Source organism: Gopherus evgoodei, chromosome 6 (genome assembly GCF_007399415.2).
Source record: "Gopherus evgoodei ecotype Sinaloan lineage chromosome 6, rGopEvg1_v1.p, whole genome shotgun sequence".
Classification (NCBI taxonomy): domain Eukaryota; kingdom Metazoa; phylum Chordata; order Testudines; family Testudinidae; genus Gopherus; species Gopherus evgoodei.
Window position 1 is genome coordinate 33226998 of NC_044327.1, and position 14787 is coordinate 33241784.

At 38.6% G+C, this 14787-nt stretch overlaps 1 protein-coding gene across 1 annotated transcript in view; it reads left to right on the forward strand.

Moving 5' to 3' along the window:
• Positions 1-14787, forward strand: part of LOC115653758 — a 96920-nt gene that overhangs the window by 64014 nt on the left and 18119 nt on the right. The window contains exons 10-12 of the mRNA XM_030567375.1: positions 970-1047; positions 10567-10756; positions 13034-13161. Coding sequence (XP_030423235.1) covers positions 970-1047; positions 10567-10756; positions 13034-13161 — 396 coding nt within the window. The remainder of the gene's footprint in view (positions 1-969; positions 1048-10566; positions 10757-13033; positions 13162-14787) is intronic.

Sequence of the window (14787 nt, forward strand, 5' to 3'; positions counted from 1 at the left end):
AGGTTCTCTAAAAAGAAATCTTTTAATAAAAGAAAGGAAAAAGTAAAGAATTATCTCTGTAACTTCAAGATGTAAATATTACAGGGTCCTATAGCTTACAGACACCAGAAAGAGACTTTCCCCCCAGTACCAATACAAATCAAAATATTCCCAGCAACTACACATATAAAAGTTAACCAGCCAGATCGACAATTGCAAATAGAGTAAAACAATCAAAAAGCCTAAACTGCCTGTTTTTACTTACTATTTGAAAAGAAACTTAGAGAGCCTGTAGTAATGTCTGGTCTCTCTCAGACCCTCCGAGAGAAGAACACACAACGGACAAAGAACACACACGAAAGCTTCCCTCCACCCAAATTTAAAAGTATCTTGTCTTCTGATTGGTCTTCTGGTCAGGTGTCCAGTTCCCTGCTTGTAACCCTTTACAGGTAAAAGAGACATTAACCCTTAACAATCTGTTTATGACAAAAAGATCAGTTGTATTCATTGGGCTTGATTCACTTCTGTGCCAAAGCTCTTCTCAGTGTGGAGGAATTGAAAGGGGCCAGGAGTTGGGTTCCAGCTCTGGCTCCCTAGTTCCCACAACCTTGCTGGAGTTAGAGTTTCTTCCTAGTAGCTCTGGCTTGTGCCACTGATGCAGGCACTATTGGTGTAAGAAAACAGAGCTCTGTCATGGACCCCTCCCTACCTGGCTCCGGGAAGTCCCTGGCTGCTCCCTGCATTGGGGTGAGAGAGGAGACAGTAGGCACAGGGGCTGGAGCCAGCACACTTGTATAATTTGGGTGTTCCTCTGAGATGGAATTTTTCTGCTGGACAGATGCAGCCAGTTTCCAGCCCCTTTATGTCTCCTAAGTGACAGAAAGGCAACAGGACAAATAAAACCATGGTGTAACTTTTTTGAAGCTGATGGAGTTAAACTAGGGATGATTTTTTTAAATATAGAGAAATAACTGTTATTTTACATTTCAGCCTCCAGGGCCTTTCTGCTAATGGATGCCAGCTGACAGATGATGCTATAAATGCCTTGATTGAAAAGCATGGGAAAAGGTAATTCATATTCACACAATGATCCTGCACTGAGATATTAGCCATTAACAAACCAAAGAATAGCATACCCACCAGAAAATGCTAACAGCTGTTTCTCTTCTGGCAACCTACTTTTAATAAAGGTGCAACACACAGGAGTGCTAGTAAAGAGACTGGTCCTAGTCACTTGACATGGGTCAGAGTTAAGAATGGTTATTTCCCTTGTATCCATTCACTGCAGTGGCTCACTTACCTTCCTTGCACTTCCCGCTATGCTCATCCTGAAAAACCAAAATGCAACCTTAAGTCTGACCATATTTATATGGTATATGTTCAAACCACCTGAACACAATGCACCAACATATAACCAATCACAACATATATAAAAATACCTGAACATGTAACCAATAATCTTACTCTTAGATTTAAGACTTAAGACTGCTTGGTTGGTTTTTTTTTTTTTCAGGATAAGGGTGGAAATTTATGGGCTGTAAGGAATGTAAGGGAGGTAACTAGGGTTGAGATGGGAAGCTGATGAATGGAACTTGGAAGAGAGACTGAACAACTGAATTGTTTCTTTGTGTGCTTTACAGAATTTGTGTTGGTTTATACAAGGTCTGACAACCTTAACTCAAACCTTACAAAGTTTTTTTGTGTGAAAATATGTATTGGGCATCATGCTCAAGCCCTCTGATGGCAGTAGATCAAAAGGAGATAAGAGGAGATTTCATAGTAATCTTTAAGTAAGCATGGGAGTGAACATGAAGTATGTAGGAGGTAGCATATCATTTTGTGAAGGAGTGAGAAGTAATGGGATAATTCTGTAAATTTTCTGAACGCAGACTCTTTGCTAAAATTTGTAATTAAAAATAAAGGTTAGGAATAGATAATAAATCTGTTGGGAACCCATTGCAGCTAATGAAAAATCATTTTTATATTACCTATTTCAGCAATAGGGTATAATAAGACATGTGCCACTAAGCGATAAATGCAAATCTTGGCTGTATAGTAGCAAAGCAATAAATAAAAAAGATCACAGGCATGAATTGTGATATTTTTTCCCTACCAGACAAAGGGGTACTCTGAGACAGACTTGCTTGCTTGTCAATGGACGTCCTTCAAAAAAATGGAATCATAAAACATGAAAATCTAGTTTTATTGTGTTTGACATTCTATTTGTTATTGCTAACAAGAATGACTCAGAGGATGAATAAACCCAGCCAGCTGAGACCTATATTTTTGTTTACAATCTGTGGATAGTTCTAATTCCTAAGATGTTTTGCTCAGAGAAGAAATGAAAACATCAGGGTGAATGAAGTCAACAGAGATGTTTATGTAGGTTTCTGCTGAATTGTGTTGGAGCTGATTTTTAGACAGAAACTTGGTTTAACTAATCAGGAGGCAGACAACCTAATAACACAGGCAGCCACTCAGATTTTTTTGGGTAAAGTCTAAGGGCTCAGTCCTCAACTGTGACAAGTGAGTTTACAGTATATACAGTTTCATGAAGGGAAGAGTGGAAAGGTAGCCTCCTGGTCACTTTCTTCTCCCCGAACCTGGGTACTCAAATTGCCCTGGCATAGTTTAGAGCAGTCTCATTGTTGCTTTAAGGTATGCCACCTGTAATCAGCAAATGCAGTAGCTGAAAATCTGATGGATTGTTTTTTTGCAAAGCTGTTGGATCCGGGGCCTGAGACTTTAGAGTCTGAATTTGCTTAAAGAAATTAAATGACAAGTCAAGTGGATATTGTTTTTCATCTAAGGGCTGGGTTGAACTTCAGTCCTAAATTTGGGGCATTGGGAAGCAGCACCGTGTCCAGGAGAAACGCCTTGAAGAAATTGTGATTCAGTGGCTCCCTAGACTCCTCTCTTGCACTTGCAGGCAGGGAGTAATTTACTTCACTCCTTTTTGAGGTGCAGCATACTCGCTGCCTCATGCAACAATGAGTAGAATGTGGGCATACAGCCATGGCTCCTCCACTTGTTGCCCACTTGTTTGCAGGGAATTTTGCATCACAGCCTCTACTATCCCCTCACACTTGAAATGGCAATCTGGGAGAGTACTATGCATGCATGCAGGATTGGGGAGGAGCCTTACTCCACTGTTTAGCTGCATAGGAAAAAGGCACAATCAAGCTTTTCTCAGTTATAGAATTGAAGCATGTCTGAACAGCAGGAGAGAAGCTGTGGAAATAAAAGCCAAACTTTTCAAATGTAGCTTCCTAAATCTGGGCATGTTGAGGCACCTGAATTATTGACCTGAGTTTCAGGAATATTGAGAGCACAGTCTCATTGAATTAGTGGAAACTGTGAGCACTCAGTGCCCCTGAAAGTCAGGCCTCTTACAGTATTTAGGACTCTAAATGTAAGCTTATAAGCCTGGTTCTAAGCACCTATGTTTTAATTTTTGACCAAAAGAATTCAGATGGAGTTGAAAATCTTTAGGGAGAAGGTTTGTCATGGACATCTCCCAAGACATACTTTGTTTGCTAAAGAGGAAATAGTCAATGAGCAACATAAAACAGGACCGATTAATTTACTTTGCTCTTTATGGACATTATAAAGAAACAAAAACAATGTGTAGTAGGATATATTGATAAACCAAAACCAGGTAATCAACCCGTGTCTTAACACCCACTGCAGATAAAGGAGAGAGAAATTCCCTTCATTCTCCCAATAATCAAACATAAGCGATAGAGCAGTTTTGGAATGGTTTTAGAGATTACAGTCAGCAGCCTCTAAATCAGGGTTTTTCCAGCCTGCATTTAAGCCCATATTGGAAGGTGGGAATACACTGAGCTCCAGTCTCCCTTCTTTAGAGTTTATTCTCTCATCTGAAGGTAAATTTCAAGCCCACCTCCAAGTATCCATTTTAGAATTTCTCCACTCATGCTGGTTCACCAAGTCGCCATCTTCTCTGCATTCAAGTCTTGCCTAAAAACTCAGATATTCAGTGACACTCACAGCAAGTGAATATGTTTTTTATGAATAGGTCATAAATAAGGAGCAAGGCTAGAGCACTTGTGCCTGGTTTGTTGATCCCAGTTAGGCTTAAAAGACCCGGCCCGGGGAGGCGGAACCTGGGTTAGTCAGGCCTGAGAGTTAGTCAGGAAAGGGACAGAGTGAGCGCATGAAGACATGGGGCTCTCAGTGCCTATTCCCATGGAATAGGGAGATGGGCCAGAAGGCCTGGGTATTGGAAGCAGGACAGCAGGATGTTCTCTGGGAGAACCTGCCAGAATCCTTTGGGAGGAGAGGCAGTGGAAAACTGCTGGGGAAAAAGAGTCTCCAGGGAGAATCTCAGGGTGGTGGTGCTAAGTGAACAGAGCATGGAAGATTCCTGCGAGAAGCCCTGAAAGAGGAAGGACTGAGAAGTGAAGGGGAGAGTCCCTCGGGAGCTGTAGCCCAGAGTGGGCTAATTTTTATTTTGTTTTGTTAATTTTGCCTTATTAAAGTATAATACGTCAAAACTGATCCTTCCTCCAAGCATCCCATAATATCCCATGTTTTCTGTGTTTGTCTTTCATATAGTCAGTTCTTCTTGACAAAGACTGTTTTCATTTTGTGAACACACTTCTAGCAGTATTATTACTATGGAACAGTATAAGGGAGGTAACTATAAGGTGGCCTATACGTCAAGCCTTTGGCATGTTCATTAATTGAAAGAAATCAGAATACATGAAGAGAATATTCTGAAGTTAATTAAGCAAATGCCTAACTTTCAGCATGTATATGGTCCCACTAAAGTTAAGTTTAGCTCTAAAACTACTGTATAGTTTGGCGATAATGAGTGTAGCTCTGCAGTTCTTTACCATTGAGCTTGCTTGCAAAAGAAATCACATCATGAAATTGATGTTAGTTGAGATAGCTTCACGTATGCAGGAACCAGTTGACCCAGATCAGCTGGTATTGGCGTATTTTTTGTGTGTGTGGATCCTCGTAAATCTCATTCAATTTAAGGAAATTATATAAAAGCTTACCAAGAAAAGAGAAATTTAGAGCACTCTGCAGATACAAAATTTGTATCTGGATTCAATCTATGATCCACAAACATGGTCCGTGGATATAAAGCATATATCTGCAGATTTGCAGGGCTCTAGAGGTATTTTCTATTGCACAAGATCCTTAGCTCACAAAAGATGATCTCTTAAAAGAGTATGGCAATTTGCACTCAGAGTAGAGACTTTTTCTGCGTTAACGAATTGCCAGCAATGGTCACATTGCATCAGTTTTCAGCAATTTGAAGCCCAGTGTTACACTGTATTCTCACATAACCAGTTATGTCTTATTTATTAGTAAGGATGACCTAAATGACACACTGAAGAAATAGCATTGGATGAGAGAGAATGCCAGTGCTGCTTCTATTTTCAGTAATTACTGCTTTTTTCGTTATTCACAAGTTGTATTACGTGTTGCATGGCTTCAGAGAGAGGTCTTTAAAAAGTGCTTTCTTTGAAAACAAAAGATGGTAGTGATTATCTGCCATGATGGCCACAGAGGAGATCTTCAACATGCTCTGCAAAGTATATGAGCATGAATTAGAATTTTGGAAACACAACAAACCTTGCCAATCTATTTGATTTCCTTCAGTGAATAAATTATGCAGTCTCAATGCTAGCAGGAAGCCTAAATGTTGTCTGTTGTTTTAATGTCTGACTGCATTCATGCTTAGAATGACATATAAAATGCCTTTAAATAATAAATTGTTAAGCCTTCATGTACCCTTTCTTTCTTGGTATCTCACATCCTGTCAATTAGACTAAAAGAGCACATATTAAAACACAGGACACAAGCACAATCAGTGGGAGTTGTGTATAATGGACCATATCTTTAGCATGTGTGGATTGAAGTCAATGGAACTATGCTGATTTACACTGATGAGGCTCTGGCTCTACATACTATTTCTGAGGGAAGAACTGAGCTCATGGTCTGTAGAATTTTGGGTTTTTTTTTTTTAAGAAATAGGTGTAATCCAGCTGCTAAGGGACACTTTTTTAATGTAGTTTCAAAAGCCTCTAGCCCAACTGTTGGTGGAGATGCTAATGGCAAATATTTGTAATAAGAGTAAACATATAATCCCAATTATAGTCACTTCAGACTTGCAGAGTGACAGCAGTATCTTTAATAATTGTTTTAAGAGGATCCTTGACCTAAAGTTTTGCACCTAAAATTCACATTAGGCGCTTACAAAAAAGTGGTCTGATTTTCAGAGTTCTGCAGGTTTCATTGATTTCACAGGACAAACTGGATTTCACAGTCATAGCAGGAGTTATCTCGCTGAGTATTTGTCTACAGCATTCTGGCTGCACTGCCTGTACGTCTAAGACTGGCTGTCTTAGACACTGCTAACAGGTGGTTGCCTAGGGCAACAAAATGTTTAGTTATAAGCCAGCCAGGATCTATATCCTGTAATTAAAGTTTCTTTACAATCCTTCCTACTCACACGCTCTGCTGCTTCACCACTTTCTAAAGAACACGCAATAAATCCTCCTCCCAGTGTTAACCCTATCTCATCCAAACCACACACATTTGTATTTTAATACTGATCAGAGACATGTCAGTCTCTTTGGACATTTATAACTGATGGAACATGTTGTATAACATACAATGAAAGGAGGGGGAATTTTCTCTGGTGCAAAGCTGGATGAACCTATAGGGTCAGGATCAGAGGCAGAGAAAGACTAAGAAACCCCTCCCCGCAAAAAAATATCGTGACAGGAAAAAAAATGAGGATTAATGTACTACAAAAAGAACCTCAAAAATACATTTCAAAAGTACCAGAAAGATACTGAATGAAAATGAAAGTAGGAACAAAAATAAAGTGAAAAAAATAATACTATGGGAAGAAGAATAGGGCCTGATCAAGTGAGGAGTTAAATTCCCTAATGACTTGAGGAGCTCAACATCTCACAAGGTGCTCAGCATTTTACAGAACTCTCGTGGAAGAAATAGTAAAGACTATACCATAATGCATATACACAAAGGGGACAAATTAAGATCTCCTGGGCAGCCTGAATACTGGCATCTCCTAACTTATGAATATTTGACTTTGCTAAATAAATAATTCTTTTGACATAGAATTTTATATATAATCATTAAGGTATTACCAAATATATATTATGTTGCCACATATATTTTAAATATTTTTCTTGTTCAACTCACCCCAGTAGGCATGCACAATTGCTCACAAGACTAATTATGTAATAATATCTTTTTTCTTTTCTAAACAACTTCCTCCTGCTTACTAAACAATTCTGTGCCACTGCAATCTGAGGACTGGGACAACAATGTGACTTCCATGGTTCTGAATTATATTGTCATAAACACTAGTTTGTGGCTTCAGTTCAATGAATCTAAGAGGAAGGGGTGGAGGTCGAGTATATAAGAAACTATAGGGGACAGATTCTATACTGCATGCACCTTCTGCAAGGTGCAACAGAGCAGGGATCTGTTGGAAACTGCTTACGTGTCCCTGATTCTTTCCCCCTCCCCAATCCATGAGGCCGTTTAAACTTGTGACACTTGATATAACCTCCAAAGGACCCTGTACCAGTAGTGAGTAGTGCAGAAGAAATTTTTATGTTCTGGCCATTCCCTGTCCTGGCTCCCAACATTCCCTTGCTGCTCCTGATGTGCCTCCTGCATTGGTTGCTGCAGGAGTGGAATCATATGAGCCAGCTCTACACCTGTTGGGGACTCTCCCATGTATGGTGTGGCACCAGAAGGGACTTGTGGGAGATTTCCACTCTTTACATTGCCTCAAGAATCTAGACTCTTCTAGAAAAGTCAACAGCAGTGCAGGTTTCATGACAGTGCCCTGTCAGTGTGCCTCAATCTTGGTCAGAAAGGAACATCTCTAAGAGTGAGAGAACCAGGAGAACCATGCCATAGAAAGGGAAAGAAAAAAAAGATAAAGTAGAGAGAGCTACACTTTTATTATTTCTTTCTTTTTTAAAAATCCAGGGAATACATTTCAGCTTGTCAGGGAGAAAAGAAATGTGGAGTAGAGTGAAAGGTATTCTTCTCCGCCTTTGGAATAAGAAAACCTCTCTGCATAATGTCTGTTTTCTCCAGTTGTTCGGAATGATCTTATACCACATATATTTGTGTTCTTAGCCATTCAACTCATCTCTGCTCTGTTAAGAGGAACATTGATTATCTGTCGCACTGTAGCTACCATAGATAAAGCATTTTGATGAAAGAGGCTTTTCTGTTGTTTATTTCTTTTTTTAGGTAGGACTGAATGTTCAGTGCACTTCATTTTAGGGGCTCCACATATGAATGAAGATAGTACTGTGGGAATTGCTGTAGCACTGCTTGTCTAATTTGTTTTGATTAACTCAGTGCTGTCATCCAAATGGGGCTTTAGCATTTTGCTTCCTCTCACTTGAATAATGTGTGCTGGGGTGGAAAAATAGTTTTTTCTTTAAATGAAAGGCCCTATCTAATGCAATTTTCAATGTACTAATTTATTATATTTAATACTTTAAAAAGAAGAATTTGTTTCCTTAAGATAATTAAAGTGGTTCCTCTTCATCCTTTAAAAAAATGTTTGACTTGAATTTTGGTACTTATATTTCATGGTATAGTGTTTATTGCAGTTAATGGATGAAAAATAACCCTAGTTTATTTGGTTAACTTCAGCTGAGTTGTACCCTTGATCCAAATTTGCATTGAATTCAAGAAGTCTAATTCTGATCTCACCTACACTGGCGTACTGGAGTAACTAACTTCTGGTTTATATTGATTTAAGTGAGAGCAGAAACAGATCCCAGTTGTCTTTCCCTTTTTATTGATCTGAAGCTCTTGGTAGCATTTGTCATAGATGCTTTTCTTCAGGTGCCTAATCAGTCTGCAATTAGGGGTTGTTTAGAAGGGTTTTGTAATAATTATAATTTCTTGGTAACATTTTTTTTTCATTTATACATTTTCAGAGTACAGATGAGCAATATGTCCCTCTGGTGCTTCTGTTTATACATAGTATGATTTGTAGGCTACTTATTCCCTTTCCACTACATGCATCCGACAAAGTGCGCATTCACCAACGAAAGCTCATGCTCCAATACATCTGTTAGTCTATAAGGTGCCACAGGACTCTTTGCTGCTTTTATTCCCTTTTGTAATCTTTAACTATATGTAATAGAATAACATAAGAGTGAATTTAAATACCAGCATGTAGAATAATGATGATTGCAAAATAACCTGGTTATAATATATAAACACACAGTAACATTTATAAACCTGGCAGGAACAATATGTAATATTGATGATAGAAAAACCAGAATGTGAACCTTTTGAAATTTACTGCAGCAGAAAATAAATTATTTTTCCACTACTTTCAAAGAGCAAAATATGTCTCAAGTAATTTGGTCTTTCCAGTAATTAGCCTCTTGTAAGACATCCTCTCTTGAATTTCTCATTTTATCGTTTGGCTCTGCAGGATTTTTGTGTTCCTAAATCTCCACTCCTTCTCTTATCTAGCGGCCTCACTGATCTGCAGACCTCAGCTGTTTCCTGCCTCTACTTTGACAGTTCCTACCTAGTTCTTAGTGAAGAATCAAATACAAAATAGAGGTGGACTGAGGAAATGATGTTCTGGATTAGATTTAGATCTGGATTAGATTTATGCTAGGAGTTTGGGTTGAAATTTGCATCAACCAAAATCTTGCAATCTTTATTTCTGAGATTATGGCCGAGAATGATGAAAATCTCATAAGATAGTTGTTCTCATGACATTTTCATCATTGGGGGCTCAAAAACCAGAGAAGTAGGTTCAGATCAAGGGATTCACATTCAATTTCTTATCTAGGTTTGGATTTGAACTGTATTATGGGGAGTTATCTCAACAGTCCCTTTATGTCATTGGTTGAAATGTCTGAGGGATGGAGTTCCCTGGTTGATGCCATCATCAACAATAAGAAAGTGAAAGGCACTTGTGTTTAATGGTGCTTGACAAAGTAAGGATCTCTCTTAATTAGCTTCTGCTAACTAGCAGGTTCCTATCCTTGCTGAAATCAGCCACAAGAGGGAGACATGATCACCTGTTATGCCTGTGTGTTACACTACTTTGTTGAATGGATGCTATGTGCTCAGATAGAGTTAAAAAAGTCAGAGTGAATGCTATAGCCTTAAGTGTTGAAAGTGGGTTACTTTTAGGGTAATATATGATTATCTGAATTATTTTCAATCTGTTGCTAAATTTTGTAGGGGAAAATGAACATTGTTATTGTTTGTTTTTAAGCATTTTATCGGTGATTTTATTTATCAATATGTGTGATAGCCATTTCCAATTGCTTCTTAAAGTTATCAAATATAAGAGGACTTGATTCCAATCTCACTTTTACACAGGTCTAATTTCAATTACTTCAATAGTGCTATCCAATATTTACACAGGAATGACATCAGAATCAGGCCCACTGTTTAGGAGAAGGAAAACTGAAACATCTTACAAGAAAGTTTATGCAAAGCTGTGGTTTTTGTATGCGTTGCACTGTTGATATTGGATTAACTTTTTCAGTAATCTCATCTGTTTTCCCCCAGTCTCAGTAAACTAGAAATATTTGGCTGCCATGCTCTTACTACCAAGTGCCTGGGTTTCATGGCTAGAGAGTGTCCAAATCTGGAGACGCTGAACATTGGCAGAGTCCCCAAGGTTACTGATGTCTGCTTGGCGAAGATAGTCAATTGTTTGAAAAAGCTAACTACCCTCAATATAACTGGGCTCAATGTGGTAAGAACACTGTTTTCTCATTGTTTTTAAATCGACTAGAAGCAGATTGACTGATGTATATGGTATTTGTATCAATAAATGCACACTGGTATGTGTGAAATTCTCTCTTTTTTTCCAGACAAAGTGAAGTAATTGAAGGAAAACAGTATTTTTATATAAATGTTATGGCCATTTCACCTAGTTGTGAGACATGTAAATAGCCAATTACTTTGGCTAAAAAATGTTATCAAATATAATACAAATTCAAAATTAGTTAAACCATAAGAGAGACAGTAGCTTTTAACACTTGTCCCCTGTACAAAGCCTGAGTAGCTGGGCTTTGCACAGGTTACTTACATGGAGTTTAGAAGGGACAGATCCTCCCTCTAGTAGTGTCCCAGAGGTCTCCCTATATCCCGGTCTGGAAGAAACAATTATAGATGGGAATACTGCATTTGCTAAAACTCATGCCTGTTTTCAAAATACCCACAGCAACTACTACAGCCTTTAGGCTGCAGCAGTGTCTGCACTTACAGTGCCCTTCCTCTCCCATGTTTAGGGGTTATGGCAATTGGCTCTGTGTAGCTGATATTATCCACTGTCCCCAATTTCCTCTCTGTGTTTCTCTGTGGCACACAGTGGGTACCTTCTGCTGTTTGGCTTTACATGACTACACAAAATTGAGCAGGATTTGACTCAGTTTTTTTCTTAATAACAGAGCTAACCTTAAAACTACTGGGAAAGTGTCCAACGTCTCATACATTCCTATGCTAAGAACCATAACACTTAATTTGTCACAAGGCGTGTCAGTAGGATCACACCGTTGCTGAGGAGAGGCACTAAAATGGGCAACTCTTATTGAGAGTCTACAGAACCATTCCAGGTCAATACATGTAGAGATTTTTAAACCATGGTGAGAACAGGGAGGAAGGACAGAGTTCAGTGAGTACTGCACTTGAATTCAACAGCTAAAGTGCAGAAAACCAAAATTAGAAAAATCATAAAGAAAATAAAGCAAGCTGAAATTAGAGTTGGAAAAACTTGCATTAAGAAATGTAGTCTCTGGCTATGTAGAACACCCAATTCCTTTATTTGCTACTTGGATCCCCAAGTAAACACAGGATTTAACAACATCCTGCATAAGTGAGCCAAAGCTGGTATAGTGCTGAGATCCAAGACTTTCTGTATCTTCTCATTCAGCATTGCAGGATTTAGGTCATTCACATTGACAGAACCTTTCAGTCTCACTTGGAACCTTTCGGCTTGGAAAGAAATGCTCTTTGAGCAGAGACTGTAATTTGCTATATGTATATACAGTGCCTAGCTGCCCTAAGGGAACCTGGTCAGACTGAGGCCACTAAGTGCTACCACAATACAAATGACAAATAAATTACTACTACTACTAAATGAACCTCCCCTAATCTTGTAAAGTTATCACACCACGTGTTTCATAGGTGTACGTGGTGATATGGGTCCAGCTGTGTGATGGAGAACCCATGACTCTGTACATATTTTGATTATTATTATTATTATTTATTTCTGTTGTCTTTTCTATTAATTTCCTTTGTGTTCTATGAGGGCCCTGCCCACAGGAATTTCGTCTCCCTTCTTCCATATGGGTGAGAGAGAGGTAAGAGCTAGCCCAGATTCCAGGGACAGGAGTTGGCTATTGGGTCCTCCAGGCCTAGGGTCCCATTCACCCTTGAAACTTTATCTAAAATGGGCATCTTCTGATTGGCTGTTGTTTATTTGTTGCTCAGCCATGTCTCTGTTCTAGGATGGGTTTGGTGGAAGAAGGCAGTTTACTGTATTTACTAGGGGCAATGGAGGAGCAAGGGAGAGAGTGGGCCAGGTTAGGGCACGAAGATAAATGGGAAAACTGAAGGAAGCAGTTGGTGTTTATGTCAATATATAGAATCACCAGACAGCTGTAACAGACAAAGGCTGTGAAAATGAGATACATTATACAGGCATATCATCTATATAAACTCAAACCATATATATAATGGAACTAACACAATGTGTGCTTAACATCAGACTCAAACACTGTGCCTGTATATTGTATCCTCTTTTGACATGCAAGTTCTTCAAGGAGCAGAGACTATGTCTTCCTAAGTGTCTGCAGTGCCTAGCACATGTTGGAGAGTAATGTAAATAATAATGTTTGATAACATGACTGAAAGAATGAATTTTATTTCTTTAGCTACCACTGAATATCTCTGTGGGCTTTTGACAGACAGTTGCGCATACCTGAAAGAAATTTTTGCATTTCTTTTCCCTTTGTGTGATGCGTTCTAGGTAAGAGACCGTGTTGTCCACTTTATTGTAACACAGTGTCCTAAACTGGAGTGTCTGGTTCTCAGCTCCTGCTCCCAAGTGACTGATACAAGCCTAGTGGAAATTAGCACCTACCTGCGAACAATCAGGTACAAGTTTGAAAACTAAAATGAAACTTCTTGCAAATGAATTATCATTTGAAAGTTAAAGCATTTCTATCATTCAAAAGGGACGCTATTGGGTTCATTGATATTCCAGTTAACAGAAGCTTTGTTTGGTTTGCTCACAGAAAGTATCGCAATGGTGCTGTGTAAGCCACACTGTAATTGCCCTGGATCCACAGTGCTGTTCCCATTGGATCTTACAGGTGTGGATCAAAGCAAATATGTGGCCTTTTGAGTGTAGATTGCTTAATAAAAACCTATTATTTCTACATATACACATTATGTGATTTTGATTTACAGAAGGATGTTGTCACTTGCTTTTCAAATGTATAAAACGAGTCAGAATAAGAGTAACCTCTCATACTAAAAAGAGCTAACACTTTTCTGTGGTAACCAATCATAGTGCTGTAGTACTACTATGACAAGATATGCAGCATTTAAACCAATGCTGTGGAATTCTGGAATACTTTACTATAAGAGAAGCAATGTATGTGAATGTGGAAATGCTAGAAAGTTATTCAGTTAATTTGAAATTTATCTTAATTATATCATTGTATCTCTGAATACACACCTAGTTCTAATAATTCAGAAAAGAATTTAAATAAATGAATACAAGTGCAAACCTACATAAGGATTTTACAGAATTGATTTAGGGCCTGATTGAGTGAATGTGATACCAGAAAATGAATTACTGTGGATTGCAGAATTAGACCTTCCATCCCTGGAATGAAGTCAGGCCAGGATCTCACCTCTTGTCTCTTTAATCTTCTGAGTGGCTCAGGCATAGGCCAGGTCCACAAAAGAGATGAAACAATGGAAGTGGTTTCTATCCATCTATCTTGGGTATCTCTGTTCTGCTCACTGATGAAGAATCTAAGCACTGCTTCTGCAGACCTAATGACTATGCTGTTCAATAGGTTGGCTGAACACACAAATCACTGATAAATATGGACATCAAATATGAAAGGAAATGTTACTTTTATATTAATCCCTTATAACACTAACATCTTCCAGGCTGTTGGCCAAATGAAATCATAGGACATGTAGATACTACGTATGTCTGTAGTCTCCAAATAGTTAATGACAGTTGATTGAACTACAAGGAGAATATATTCCTACAATCATTTTACAAACAACAAGATTTCACAGTACCATTTGATATGGTGATTTGGTATTAAATTAATTCTGACATAGCATATATATTGTAATACAAGACATGCCTTGGTAATTATTCCACAATTTTAGCTCCTAATTGGTCAATTAGTAGCCTAAAATCCCATACAGCTGAGACACAGTTGAAAGCTTCTCCAGTTTTATTATGCATCCTTGGTGAGATACTTCATAAATGAATATGCACCATCAGGTTTTGGTCTTATGGTATAAGATTGACATTCAAGAGCCATCTAGGCATAGCCAAGTGGTTCTTGCAGTTTGAATGCAAATGGGGCAACCCACGTTTATAGCTTGTTAGATATAACTCTCCGTGACACTTAATCCATTTCCCATTCTAGAAATCATTACACTTGGGTTCCTTGCATCTGAGGAAGTGGGTATTCACCCACGAAAGCTCATGCTCCAAAATGTCTGTTAGTCTGTAAGGTGCCACAGGAC